General features: G+C 44.6%; 2 protein-coding genes and 1 long non-coding RNA gene across 13 annotated transcripts in view; 2 read left to right on the top strand and 1 right to left on the bottom strand.

Annotated features, from left to right (window-relative positions):
- The window catches only part of TNFRSF11A (TNF receptor superfamily member 11a), a 163152-nt gene that overhangs the window by 136126 nt on the left and 12127 nt on the right, over positions 1-14899 (top strand). Inside the window, exon 11 of one of the 2 annotated variants that reach the window (XR_014233829.1) lies at positions 9669-9734. The exons of the other annotated variant lie outside the window; for it this stretch is intronic. The gene's annotated coding sequence lies outside the window, so the exon portion shown is untranslated. Of the gene's footprint in view, positions 1-9668; positions 9735-14899 lie in introns of those variants that run through there. 2 annotated transcript variants of the gene reach the window in all.
- Positions 9896-14423, bottom strand: LOC309610316. Of its 2 annotated transcripts, XR_014233844.1 has the most exons (3): positions 14345-14423; positions 12853-12950; positions 9896-11631 (listed from the first exon to the last, which is right to left on the bottom strand). It is a non-coding gene; the product is annotated as an uncharacterized lncRNA (long non-coding RNA). The 2 variants fall into 2 exon arrangements; XR_014233845.1 differs by lacking the exon at positions 14345-14423 and having other exon boundaries at positions 12660-13476.
- ZCCHC2 (zinc finger CCHC-type containing 2) overlaps positions 13683-14899 on the top strand; it is a 57119-nt gene continuing 55902 nt past the window's right edge. For all 9 annotated transcript variants that reach the window (XR_014233822.1, XR_014233823.1, XR_014233824.1 and 6 more), the window contains exon 1: positions 13683-14749. Coding sequence is in view for 3 of the 9 variants with exons in the window: in XM_082352977.1 (XP_082209103.1) it covers positions 13808-14749 (942 nt within the window). In the remaining 6 variants the exon portion in view is untranslated. The remainder of the gene's footprint in view (positions 14750-14899) is intronic.

Below are 14899 nucleotides of genomic sequence, written 5' to 3'. Positions count from 1 at the left end.
TATGTGAATTTTACTTCAACAAAATAAAGGGCAAAAAAGACAACCACCAGACCCTTCCTTGCCCCTCTCCCAGGTGCCTCTGTGCAGCTGCTTCTATGGGAACGATCCTCAGGCTCCACAAACTCCTTCAGGTGCTCAGCCCATCCTCAGGGGGCAGGAAGCACAGTGCAGCCCTGTCCTACCATTTACTGGAGTTTAGGGAAAAAGTCACACACACCAGGGCAGTTCCTGGTCTCCCTGTGTCCCCCCCTCTTCGTCTCCCCACCAGCCCTCAGCTAAGCAAATCTTGGACGTTGTATCGGGACTGGCTACACAATTTGGGGAGCCCAGTGCAAGGTGAAATTGCCAGGCCCTCCGTGAAAAGATTAAGAATTTCAGGATGGGGGTAGCAGAGCACCCAAAGAAGCATAGGGCCCTTCATTTCTGAGCACGACGTTCTGTCCGCCCAGGTCCTGTGCCCTGGCGCTACCCCACCCCCGTCTCCTGTTTCTGGCTCCGTCGTCACTTTATAGCACTATATAGACCCCCTCTCTGACAACAATGAATGTTGTATCCTGTCCAAGCTGCCTGGGACCACTCAGCTGTCCCCCCAGAGCCACCTTCCAAAGCCAGATCAGTTTAATGTCCTCCCAGCCTTTCCCCTCTCACCCCCTCCCTCACATTGCTTGGCATTCAGTTTGCCTGAGAGCTTCAGTGGGCCCAACAGAAACCTCGGCTGCCTCTAGAACTCACTATAGGAACGGGAGAGATGGGCCCTGAATGTGAGGGGGCTGGGAGGAGGCATGGCAAGACTGAGGCCCTGAATCAATGGAGGGGGTCAGGCCTGCTGGTCTCTAAGTCCCCTTAGAACCCTGAGAGTCTATATTGAAACTAGGCCGACGTGTACCGTTATCCCTATTTTCACAGATGAGTAAACTGAGACTCAAGAGAGGTTAAGTAACTTCAGCAAGATCACACAGCTGGATACATGTTTCATTTTGAGTCTAAATGTAACTTAGGAAAACTTAAGATATCTTTACTCTTGGTAATACTGGATAATATATAGTTACCTGCTAGAACTCTGTTAAGATCAGGACTTTTTTTTTTCAAATAGCTTTGCTGGCTAAGTTTCAGTTTCATTTCATTTTCTTTCTATCATTTAAGTTTCAGTTCTGTTGTCAGGATATTCTCTTTCCCTTTTTAGTGGTATTATCTGATCCTGTTCATTATAATTGTTCATTTGTGCCCTTGAACCTGGTTAAGATACACAAGTTATTCTATGGCAGATATTCCTGAACAAGAAGTTTAAACAGATTTAAAGCTTAGCATCATGCGTATTTATTCTAGCATTAAGCAAAATGCATCTACTTTACTATTACCATAAAGTTTCCCAGTAGCTGCTTCGGTATCTATGCATCCATGGCTTAACTTACCCCATCTATACATTCCTTGATATGAAAAGGCCAGCAGGAATCTCTGACACCCTAATCAGCCTACTGTGAATGAACCATATCCAGGGTTTCTGCCTTTGCCAGAAAAAGGACTGATTGAGAACTTCCTGAACTTGCTGGTATTCTGGCCATAAAGTGGAGGAAAGGAGCCTGTGAGCCTCCTCATTCACAGCTTATTCTCAAATCTATCAAAGCCAAACAGGCCAAGGACTCCATGGGACAACATGAACTGGAAAGTGTGAGGAAAGGACTCGAAATAGTGACCAAGTGGTTAGAAAGCTCTTCAGACTTGACAGCACTTAGGGAAAAAGAAAGATTGAACTTCTATTTAGATAGCCAACACATACTTCAGACGCTAAATCATTAAGATATTTAAACTCTAAAAAATTTCTGCTTGAAACTTGAATCCTTGATGACCCTCTATTTTTTAAAATTAATTAATTATTATTATTATTGGTTGCGTTGGGTCTTCATTGCTGTGCAGGCTTTCTCTAGTTGCGCCGAGCGGGGGCTTCTCTTTGTTATCGTGCACGGGCTTCTCATTGCGGTGGCTTCTCTTGCTGCGGAGCACGGGCTCTAGCCGCACGGGCTTCAGTAGTTGTGGTTTGCGGGCTCAGGCTCAGTAGTTGTGGCGCTCGGGCTTAGTTGCTCCGCGGCATGTGGGATCTTCCTGGACCAGGGCTTGAACCCGTGTTCCCTGCATTGGCAGGCAGATTCTTAACCACGGTGCCACCTGGGAAGTCCGATGACCCTGTATTTGAAAGTACATGTTTTTCCTTTCCAAAATTAATATATGCCCCATTTTGACAATTTGGAAAACAGATGAAAGTAGAAAGAGAAAAAAATTCAAATTGTAATTTCACCATTAAAGGTAACTCCTCTTAACATTTTCAGGTATTCTTCTCCATTTCTTTTTTCTACTCATATTTTTTGCATATTGCCTTGACCACGCTACTTGTAAAATTTTATACCCTGATTTTTTTCACTTAACATTATATTATAGCATTTCCCTGTGTTGGTACAAATTTTACTAACCCCATTTTTGTAATGGTTACGTACTATTCTCTCATTTGAATATAATGCATTTGCCATTCACTTATTTTTGGACATTAATATTACAAATTATCCTGTTATGAACATGTTTGCATATAAAGTTTGTGTTTTTGTTTGTTTTGTTTGTTTTTTAGAATTATTTCCTTAGGAATCATTCCCAGAAATAGGTGTATAGTCAGGCATTCCGTATCTGCGGGTTCTGCAGACACAATTCAACTAACCTCGGATCAAAAATATTCGGAAAAAATAAATTTCAGAAAGTTCCAAAAAGCAGAACTTGAATTTTCCATAGGCTGGCAATTATTTACACAGTATTTACATTGCATTAGGTATTATAAGCAATCTAGAGATGATTTAAAGTATACGAGAGGATGTGCATAGGTTATAGGCAAATACTATGCCATTGTATACAAGGGACCTGAGTATCATCAGATTTAGTATCCAAGGGGGTTCTGGAACCTATACTAAATGGTACAAAAAGTTTTAAGATTCTTGACACATAGTGTCACGTTGCTTTACAAAATGATTGTAGCAGTTTACACTCTAAAGTAACCTATTTAACATCAAGGTTCCTAGCAAAATCAGTTACTTGAAGTTGTTTGAAGCAAATATTCCCTTAAAAGAAGTTTCCCACACATCTAATTTATACAAAAATGTCCTTTATTTTACCTATGCTTCTGAAAGGTTTTTAGCAGTTCACTACTGTGACCATATTTGAATTTAAAAATCAAGCTTTAATCAGTTTATTTGTGTGACATGGAGGCCTAAAGAGGAGTACAGACTGTGGTCTGTGTCCCATAGGATAGACAAGAATTACATATAGAAATAATTGGGGTGGTAAGTGGGTGGTAAGGGCCCCCATAGTTTGGAGGGAGATGAGACTCACGGGGACTGGAATGCCTGGGGAGACAGGTGAGTTCTGTTCCTCTGGAAGTGGTGGAATCTGACACTGAAGGACGATAAGACCTAGATAAACACAGATGAGATGAGGAGGGCCTTCGAGACTGGGAAAACAGGATTTACAAAGAAGGTTTGCCATAAAAGGAAATGAGGAGACAGTAGGCTAAAATTTACAAGTGATGTAACCTACATTTGTACACTAAATTCTGATGTTCCATCTCCTGATTTGTACTCAAAGAAGTCAGTCCACATAAGCTCATCTGATTTTAGAGCTAGAAGAGATCTTAGCTCAGGCCAATATCTCCCGTATTCTATATTTTTCAAAGGAGGAAGTAGAAAAGAGTGAAGGATTAGAAGCTATATGTTCTAATTCCTAGGACAGTGCTTTTTCTATGGGGTCCTACACTCAGGCACACCAGACGGGAATCTGACAGAGACCAGGTTTATTTAATGCCTTATATTTATATGTTTAAACACACACACACAACATTCTTACAGAGCCTGGGAAAATAATTGGGGGGAGGGGGGTGCCAGGTAGGAGTGATTATATAGATGTGAAAAGGGGACTGAGTCTTCATCAACTTTAAAGTTTAGTTCCATACCCGTATTAGAATATTTTGTGTGGAATGATTAAATGACACGTAACTAAATATTAGAACTATTTATGTCTTTCATACTTAAGTATATTTAAAGAAAGAGTGCAAATATAATCATCATACAAATTAAACTTTTCCTTTAAGTCTTAATAGAAGTCACTCTGCTAAATTTTATGAGGAATGCAATAAATAATAAGATGGAGGGTGTAGCCCCAGGCAACTCACAATTTAACTGAGAAAATAAGATTTAGAAACATATATCTACAATGTGCATACAGATACACAGATAGCTTTGATACAGATAACTTTTACCTATCTTCTATCACATAATCAGTGTCTTACAAAGAGTAGGTACTCGATACATATTTGCTAAACAAATAAATGAAGGAAGGAAAAAAAGACCATTTCCAGGTGGGATAGCAATGGGAGAGTTCCTGAAAGAGTGAAGATTTGACATTGGTCCTTGAGAGTGGTTAAGATTTAGAAGAATTAGGAGGATGTAAGAAACATTACAGACAAGGAATGAAACAGAAGTCTAATGTGCCTATTTTTGGCAAGTTAGATAAATGTGCTCTCTGACCACTAAAAATTAACTTTCTTCAACAGATAAATGTGGTATACACAGAGGCATGTGAACATACACGTGGGATAAAATTAACAGTACACCTCACCAAGAGGTGATTTTTAGGGCTAGGGGGAAAATATATTCTAAAAGATAGCACTGAAAAATAAATAAACTGTTTGTCCTCAAAAAAATAAACACAACAAAACAAAAAAACACACCCTGAAAACTTTTCCTCAATTATGTTGCTAAAAACTAGAATAGTCCAGAACAGAAAATATACCATTTCCTGAACAGCCTAAGGGATATTAATGATTAGTGATCACATAGTTGCAAAATACTGGTGGATGCTGATTCTCTGCTGGTGTAAAAGATCTGTCAGTTCAGTTCTGTGAGATTGCATGAGGGCAAAGGTGTTACAAATATACACAGATCACTCACTCTGCACACAATACCTTTGCCCCAAATAACCTTCTGCACCTTTTATACAGTGAAAGAATTAGAGCTACTATTCTAGGCACTAGTTCCTAAAATATAAAGTCGTTCTTTCCTCTTTGCAGAATTTTAAACTATAGGCAAAGACATGTGCTATTTATAGATGCAGAACACATGTAAAGAGTTTTTGTTATAACTTTTTTTTCTGCTAAAAGCATTCGTCTTATTTTGAGTGAAAGGGGGCTTACTAGTTATTTAATCTAAATCCTGAAAGTTGTTTGTACATGTGTGTATATATATGATAACACAGTGTAAAGGACAGGAGGTAGGGGTGTTTACAGTCTCTAAGTGGTAAATGAACCTACATATTCCACGACAAAGGAACCTATACAGGAACCTAAGCAGTAGTAAATCAACCTATATATAACAAGGTTTCTACATTTTGTATGAAGTGGAAACATTAAATAAAGTAGAATGAAAAGTTAGGGATGTGTATTGTATCCCTATAGAAAGAACTGGGGGGGGGGGCAGGGGGTAAGGCAGGGGCAGGATTACCCAAATGACTGAGGGAGAAGCACAGCAAATGTTTTCCCCAAACAGCAACAATAAAATTGGACAAAATTATCAAAAACAACCATCTCAGTACTCTGTAAATACAAGAAGTTGAGAAGAATTTATTTGAGACAACTATTGAACTTCAGTGAGATCAGTGGAAGTTTGTGGCATTTTAGCCTGGGGCTGCTCCCAGCCACCCCTTTCCTCAGCTTCGTGGAGAGGTAGCTCTACTCAGGCAGAGTAAGTGATGAGAGACAGCTGCCAGAGCAGGGCAGCATCCAGTAACATATAAGAAGAATGATACATTATGACCAAGTGGGATTTATCCCAGGAATGTAAGGTTGGTTCAACATCTAAATATCATTTAATATAATACACCATATAATAGAATAAAGTGCATACACCACATGATCACCTCAAAAGACCCAGAAAAAGTATAGGACAAAATCCAATACCTATTCATGATAAAAACTCTCAGCAAACTAGGACTAGAAAGGGACCTCTGCAGTCTATTAAAGGGCATTTATGAAAAATGTACAGCTAACATCATACTCAGCAATGAAAGTCTGAATTTTTTCCCCACTAAATTGGGAATAAGGTAAGGATGTCTACTCTCACCACTTCTATTCAACATTGTGCTAGAAATTCTAGCCGGTGCGGACAGGGAAGAAAAAAAAGGCATACTGATCCGAAAGGAAAAATAAAACTTGTCTTTATTCAGACTCATGATCCTGTACGTAAAAAATCTTAAAACACACACGTACACAAACACTCACACAACTAGTAGAATGAACAAGTCAGCAAGGTGCAAACTCCAAGATCAACATACAAAAATCAATTGTATTTCCATATACTAGCAATGAACAATCCAAGATTAAAATTAAGAAATCAACATACTCTTAAGTTAAAAATGTAGCACCCACAAAACTATAGTGTATAATATATATACCCTGCACAAATATACACACATATGTGTGTGCATACTCAAACACATACAATCACAGGAAGATATTGGAAATAAATTGTATAACAGTTACCTCTAGGCAGTGGAATTATGGCTTACTTAAAAATTTTAATTTTAATCAAATTTTTTTTTATTAATCAACATTTTAATAGTGACTGTGTGTGGCTTTTAAAGTCAGGAAACACGTGGTAAATTATTCATTAACTAGATGGTATAATGGTTGAAAACAGTGTAGGGGTGGCCAATCAGGGTTTGAATCATGTATCAGTCACCTTCTAGCATGAGACCTTGGGAAAATAGCTTAACATTTTAGTCTCGCTTTTCTCATTTATAAAATGGCATATACCATTTTATAGAATGTCACGAAGATTAATTGGCAGGTGGATTCTTAACCACTGTGCCACCAGGGAAGTCTGATTTTGCACTCTTCTTTAGGAACATTTCTGTCTGAGGATGACCTTGCTTGCATTTGGCTGTGGCCCAGGTTTCCTTCAGAATGCATTGACAAACTGACTCTTGGGACACCTTATGACTCTGCAAGCCATTTCAAGTTGATTCTAACCAGCTTCACTCTCTAATTTTTTGAAAGGTCAATATATTGAGGTAACAAATTCGGAAAACCCATTCTCCATTAGGCTTGTGTTCCTTTTACAAATCTTATTATTCTATTTTATATGTAGTTTTAAGGGGACTTTGATTAATGTTTTGTCCCATTGACAAGACGAGTTAATTAAGCAACTTTAGGGACTTCCCTGCTGGTGCAGTGGTTAAGACTCCGAGCTCCCAATGCAGGGGGCCCAGGTTCAATCCCTGGTCGGGGAACTAGACCCCGCGTGCCACAACTAAAAGATCCCACATGCAGCAAAGAAGATCCTGCACGCGGCAACGAAGATCCTGTGTGCCGCAACTCAGACCTGGAGCAGCCAAATAAATAAATAGTTTTTAAAAAGCGACTTTAAATGTGCTAAACTCCATTCATAAATTTAACTAATTTTATTTTTTTACTCATCCTGTGGATGTGTATTTGCAATCGCCATTTTTTCCCACTTTAAATATTTTGTCACATTTGCTTTATTTCTCTCTATATAATTTTTAAATTAAAAGATTAAATTGTAGATATCATGACATTTCAACGTTCAGTACTTTGGCATGAACCAACGGAAAACATTTTTCTATGAAACCATGATGTCATTCTCACCCAAGAAAGTTAGCATTGATACAGTAACCATATCAAATAAGAAGTCCATATTCAAATTTACCTAATTATTCCCAAAATGTCTTTTAGAGTTTTTTAAACCCAGGATCCAATCATAGATCATGAATTGCATTTGGTTGTCATGTCTCTTTAGTTTTCTTTAAGCTACAACAGTCCCCTGCCTGTGTTTGCTTTTATGACGTTGATATTTTGGATGATTCAGGCCCGTGTCTCGTATAATGTCCCCAATCCAGATTTTGTCTCTTTCCCCATGATTAGATTCAGTGTAGACATTTTGGCAAGAATACTGCAAATAGTGTGTGCTTCCAATGACATCCATGACAGGAGGAGGAATGTTAGACTGTCTCATTATTGGTGATGCTAATCGTGACCACATGGTTAAGGTGGTATCCATCAGATTTATTAATGTAAAAGTACCATCCCTCCCTTTTAATTAAGTGAGGTGTTATTTTGAGGACCTGAGAATGTTTTGCTTCCCAACAACTTTGCACCCAGTGGTGAAAATGCCTGGATCAATTATTGCACTTGGTGGTTGCAAAATGATACTTTCCTCCTAAAATTTTCAGCTGGCGTTCTTCTATAAAGAAGCGCTTTCCATGCACCCTTCTTCACCCCTTTTTCTTTGAGAATCCCTATGAACTTGGATTCTTTTTTATTCACTGGCTCCATCTTATTCTTTTTGATCTTCAAATTCTGCTAGATTTGGCCAGTGGGAGCCCCTTCACGTACCAATTTTATAGAGTTTGTTGGCTCGTATGTCCATTTGACATATCCCAGTCATTCTGGGTTTCTGAACCAATTGGAGAGAAGTATGGGCTTTCCTGATTGGGTTACTGTTCAAGATCCACAGAGCTGGCAAAGGTATCCCCCAAGCCACACAGGGTCTTTGGGAGAAGCCTGGATACTTGAAGAAAAAAAAATCAGGCTTCTTTTATGAAGATGGAAGGGTAAGAGATGGCGGGTTTAAGGTGGGTTGACAATCAACAGCTCACCAATAATATGATGTTACCATATGTTTAAAGAAGTACACGAACTCAGCAAATTCCATTCCAGAGATGCTGCTGGAGCAGAGGTTATTTTTCTGTCTAGCAAGTCAGCCTTCCAGAACTTCGATTCTACCTTTCCACAGGTCCCTAGAAGGCAGTGTGATTTTTTTTGGCGGGGTGGTGGTGGTGGGGGAGAGACAGCCCTTGCCTTTTTGAGCGATTGGGTACAAGGTCTATTTGCAAAGCTACCAAAGAACCACACAAGTGCCTAAGGTCATCCAGCTCCTTAATTTCTAATACAAATTAGAAGCCTGAGGATTTTCCAAACCAAACCACTTCAGAATCAAGTTTATTTCCGGACAGGCCTCAAAGATTGGTGGATTTCAGGGTTTCTCTAAAAGTTTTGATGTACAAGTGGGAAAACTCGGGCAGCCTGGTCAATCTAAGTCCCTAAGAACCTTTCTGACAAGTGGAACCATAACTCCAGCGAGACTCCGAATTTTACCCGATGGTAGTCTTCCAGAAAAGGTGCCATATACCACAGTATTGGGCATGGACTTCCAGCTGATCAATGAGAATACTGTTACAGCATAAATACTGAGGATTTCTTTTTATCTCAAATCTGTCATATTGGGTGTTTCTGTAAACCTTACAAAAACTTATCCTTTTAATTTTAAATATGCAATACTTTTTCCCCTTAAGTTGTATGTCAATGAATAATTTACCTGCGTTGTTTGCAAGACTTTTAGACCAGCTTTTTAACTGTAATCTCTAAAGACAATATTTAATCTCTTAAAATAAATATGATGTAACAAAAGGAAAATATGTGACCTAACTAAACAAAAAATTGTCTTTGAGGTACCTTAAACCCATGACAACTTAAGTGATCAAAACTATAGATTGTAAGTACGATGACACTGGACACATGTTGGGTGCTTCCGCAGCACCCATGTCTCCCTTCTTTCCAACAGCCCTGGATTTCTTTTGTGGGATCCACACAGTTCTGAAGAAGCTGCCTCCACTTCTCTGGCTCCAGGATTGATCAGGAACAGGCATGTAACCGAAGCCAATTCAGTTAGAATAAATCTCAGGACTAGCCTGGCAAGGTTGGGACGCTGATGTTTTCTCTTCCCTGCTAGAGGTGATAAGGGTTCAGGTGATCCCTGGAGCTGTTAGCAGTTACTTTTGGTCCCTGGAGCATTATTCGTTCATTGTTTATTTAACAAACATTTAGTAACAACTACTGTGTTCCAGATGTGAAAATATAAAAGTGAATAAAACATGGTTGTCGATGTTAAGATATTTATATTGTAATGGAGGAAACAGGGAGGTATAATGGGGGAGGGGGCAGATAGGTCAACATTCACAAAGACTAAGAGAACAAATTCTTGGTGCGGATCAGGTTAGCTGTTGCAGGATATCATCTGAGGTAGACGTGGCTGTAGCTAGGCATCCTTTATAGGGAGTAGATGTCATTACCAGTCTGCCTTGAACCATCCAATTAATTGTGGTTTCAGTGAAATTTCTTGCAGTAACTTAATTGCAAAAGGGTTACAAAGTCTCCTCAATCTTCAACCACTGGCTGGTGTCTTAATCCAAAGTATAATCTTAACTTGAAACCAGTCTTCTGGGTACACCGTCTTTCATTGTTAAAGAGGCAAATAAAGTATATTGAGTACGCATAAATATCACCTAGGGACAAGACACAATAGCACATTGTGTCCTTAAAGATGTCTTTTACAGGATATATTCCTCTGAAAGATCTGGATACAAACACACACCCACCATTACCACAGCAATACTATTTGGCCCATCTGAATGATTATATAGAAAATATATAAAATACCAGGGAATCTAGAGCAGGTGTTCCCAAAAGGTAGGCCCAGTGGGAGGAATACCTTCCTAGGATGTCTTATTAGAATCATCTGGATAGTTTTTTCCAATAAACACGCCTACACCTCATCTTGGGATTTCCATCTGGGCCCCTCCCTGTTGTAGTACATTGGTCTTAACTGAAGGTGTTCTCTCTCACTTAGGATGGGGTGGAAAAAAACAAGAGGCCTGGTCTAATGAGTAGCGGTATGGAGAGGGACCTCTGAAACCATGTACTGGGGCATAAATAGCAAATTATCCAGCTGATGCATGATGACCAGAATCATTAAATCACTGTGTGTCATGTATGTGTAGGAGCTTTGATCACTGCATTTTCTTTTCTTTTTTTTAAATTAATTTATTTTTGGCTGCGTTGGGTCTTTGTTGCTGCGTGCGGGCTTTCTTTAGTTGCAGCAAGTGGGGGCGTAAATAGCAAATTATCCAGCTGATGCATGATGACCAGAATCATTAAATCACTGTGTGTCATGTATGTGTAGGAGCTTTGATCACTGCATTTTCTTTTCTTTTTTTTAAATTAATTTATTTTTGGCTGCGTTGGGTCTTTGTTGCTGCGTGCGGGCTTTCTTTAGTTGCAGCAAGTGGGGGCGTAAATAGCAAATTATCCAGCTGATGCATGATGACCAGAATCATTAAATCACTGTGTGTCATGTATGTGTAGGAGCTTTGATCACTGCATTTTCTTTTCTTTTTTTTAAATTAATTTATTTTTGGCTGCGTTGGGTCTTTGTTGCTGCGTGCGGGCTTTCTTTAGTTGCAGCAAGTGGGGGCTACTCTTTGTTGTGGTGGCTTCTCTTGTTGCAGAGCACAGGCTCTAGGCATGCGGGCTTCAGTAGTTGTGGCACGTGGGCTCAGTAGTTGTGGCACGTGGGCTCAGTAGTTGTGACTCGCGGGCTCTAGAGCGCAGGCTCATTAGTTGTGGCGCACAGGCTTAGTTGTCCCGCGGCATGTGGGATCTTCCCGGACCAGGGCTTGAACCTGTGTCTCCTGCATTGGCAGGCAGATTCTTAACCACTGTGCCACCAGGGAAGTCCACTGCATTTTCTAATATGGACGAAAGATAGAAGGACAAAAGTAATCATCATTGATTACAAATCTGAATTCAGACCCAAAATTTATGGATCAAGTATCGTGGGGAGTTCATACCAAATGGCTTCTTGTTGCCAAGGGAGAGGTGAAGACTATATGCCTGGATCACCTCGATCCTCATCTAAACAGGGTGACTCACTGTGGACCTGTGAGCATCTAGCAAGATTATTATTGGTTGCCTAAAGTATTTCACCCTAAGCTTCAGAAATGTGGGAACAGATGAGATAGAAGATTCCAGGGCAGGTGAGGTTGACAGCAAAAAAGGGGCAAGGACTGTAATAATAAAAGTCCTTGTAAAGTTTTCTCCTGATTGTAATGATTTCTACATCACACCAAAAGAACACAAGGAAATAGCAAATTACAGGAAAGAATGGCTTTCATATATTTTACTAATCTCAAGTGTGTTGAAAACAATTGCCTCCCTATTTTATCACTGAAACTGATTTAGGCTTTAGTTCAGCCTTTTACTGAATTATAAATTAGCTTCTTAGGGCATAAAGCTGTGGGGTAAAGAGGGCTCAGCATATGCTCTCCCAACAGATGTCCAAATACTTTCAGAAAGACTTTCGTAAAAAGTGATTCTTTTTTTACATACTGCCACAATATAGCTATAATAGGACTTCCTAATTTAAAACATTAAGGATTTTTTTTTTAAACCCACCTTTCTAAAGTTAACCCTCAAAAGATCCAGTGGGACGTTAAAAATTTAGGTTCCACTGTTTTTTAAAAAGCAACAAACAGTGAGAGAGAGAGAGCGAGACATTTTGGAGGTCTTTAAACCTTAAAAATGCAACAAAACTTTAAAAAAAAAAGAAGTTGAAAGCCTGTCAGGTCACAGGGAATTCGCACCGGCATGGGAATTCAAAATGTTAGCATTAGGCACAGAAACGTTTTGTAGCAAATAAAATAATCCCCCAAAGATGGGGGCTTTGGGGGGCTTTTGCTAACTGTCGTGAAAATAATTTCCAAAGAGCGTTACAGACCAGAGGCAACTGTTAGGCCAGGGGCGTCCACACCAGCGCGTCCCGCTTCGGCCCAGAGGCCGTAGAACTCCCGCGGGTCGGGTCGCCCCTGCGCCCCCGGCGTCGCCCCGTGCCGCCCGCGGCCCGGGTGAGCGCTCGCCCGGGATCGAGGTGTCCAGGCCCCCAGCCCACAGCCGCAGCCCAGCTTCCCCACCCTGTTCCCCGATCCGCAATCCAGAGAGTCGACACAGAGATCCCGGTAAAGCTGCGGTGGGAACTGTCCTGTCGCTGACTTCCAGACAGTCGGCCGGGCTGTGGACCGAAGAAATGCGGGTTAGCGCGCTCCCTCCGGAGGAAGCCCGGTTCCTGGGACGCGTACCACGCGGCCGAGAAGGGAACCCGGCGGCGCTGTGGGGCGGCGGCCCCCACGATGAGGTAGGGCAGAGTCGGTAGTCACAAGCCGTGCTCGGGCCCTTGGAAAAGGTGCAATTCCCCACTTCCTCTTCACATGTGGGCCTTGCACCCTCCTCGCTGCGCTCCTGCCCATCTAGCCGCCACCCACGGTCCCACAGCGTCCTCCCCACGACCCGCAGGCAACCACCAGACATTAGGACCACGCGGAAGCCGTCCAGAGGGAAGGCGCCTAGAGGGCAGTTGGGCGTGGCTTCTCGGAGAGAGGCGGGCCCCGGGGGCGGGGAGATCAACGCAACCATTGGTTCGGGCTGCTGATTGGCTGAAGTGCCTGAGTGGAGCCCGCAAGCGTCTCCGCCCGGACCAGCCGCTCCTCCTCTTCTCCCAGCCGCTCGGTCCGCACCGGTTCGCGAGGGAACCGCTCAGGTACCGCCGCCACAGCCCAGTGCGGACGACGGGAGAGGAAGGCGGAAGGAGGACACACTCGCTCGCTTGCTCTCTCCCACCCGCACCCGGCGCGGAGCCCAGGGGGGAGGAGTCACTGCGGGCACGCCCCGCCTCCGGCCCGGGAAGACTACGCCAACGACCCCGCCGGCTGGCCGCCGCCCCCCTTGCCGGCCGAGACCCGCCCCCGGCCCTCCCTTGGCGGCATGGAGGGGCCCCGCTCCTGACGGCCGCGCCGCCGCCTCGGCCCCCGCCCCTCCTCCTGGCCCCTCCCTCCCGCCCCCGCTCGCATGTCCGCACCGCCTTAGCCGAGGATGCTGAGGATGAAGCTGCCGCTGAAGCCGACGCACCCTGCGGAGCCGCCGCCCGAGGCGGAGGAGCCTGAGGCGGACGCGCGGCCAGGCGCGAAGGCGCCGCCGCGCCGCCGCCGCGACTGCCGCCCCCCGCCGCCGCCACCGCCGCCGCCGCTCTCGGGCCCGCCGCGGGGCCCCCCGCCACAGCCGCCGCCGCCACCCGGGGGGCTCGGGCAGCCTGTTGCTGGCGGATCGGCGGCGGGGGCGGGCATGCCGAGCGGCGGCGGCGGGCCCACGGCGACGCTGCGCGAGCAGGAGCGGGTGTATGAGTGGTTCGGGCTGGTGCTGGGCTCGGCGCAGCGCCTGGAGTTCATGTGCGGGCTGCTGGACCTGTGCAACCCGCTGGAGCTGCGCTTCCTCGGCTCGTGCCTGGAGGACTTGGCGCGCAAGGACTACCACTACCTGCGCGACTCGGAGGCCAAGGCCAACGGCCTCTCGGACCCCGGGCCGCTGGCCGACTTCCGAGAGCCCGCCGTGCGCTCGCGCCTCATCGTCTACCTGGCGCTGCTGGGTTCCGAGAACCGTGAGGCCGCCGGCCGCCTGCACCGCCTCCTGCCCCAGGTGGACTCGGTGCTTAAGAGCCTGCGCGCGGCCCGGGGCGACGTCTCGCGGGGCGGCGCGGAGGACGAGCCCGGCGAGGACGGCGACAACGAGGAGGACGCCGAGAAGGACGGCTCCGGCCCGGAAGGCGGCGGCGCCGAGCCTCAGCCCGGAGGCGGGCTGGGCTTCAGGGCCCAGGAGGAACTGCTGCTGCTCTTCACCATGGCCTCGCTGCACCCGGCGTTCTCCTTCCACCAGCGGGTCACCCTGAGGGAGCACCTGGAGAGGCTCCGCGCCGCGCTCCGCCGGAGCCCCGAAGACGGGGAGGCGGAGCCGTGCAACTTTGCCGGCCCCAGGGCCCAGGTAAGGCGCGCCAGCCTCCCTGCGCCCGCGGGGCGGTCACTGCCCCGGCGGCCTCCCCTGCCTGCCTTTCGGACGCCCCTTGGCCGAGCCTCACCCCGGCGCAGGTGGCTCGGCATCCCCAGCCCAGGCTCCCAGCCCCAGAGCACTAAT

This window comes from Balaenoptera borealis (genome assembly GCF_965194805.1).
Source record: "Balaenoptera borealis genome assembly, chromosome: 14".
NCBI lineage: Eukaryota > Metazoa > Chordata > Mammalia > Artiodactyla > Balaenopteridae > Balaenoptera > Balaenoptera borealis.
This window is presented reverse-complemented; position numbering and strand designations above follow the sequence as displayed.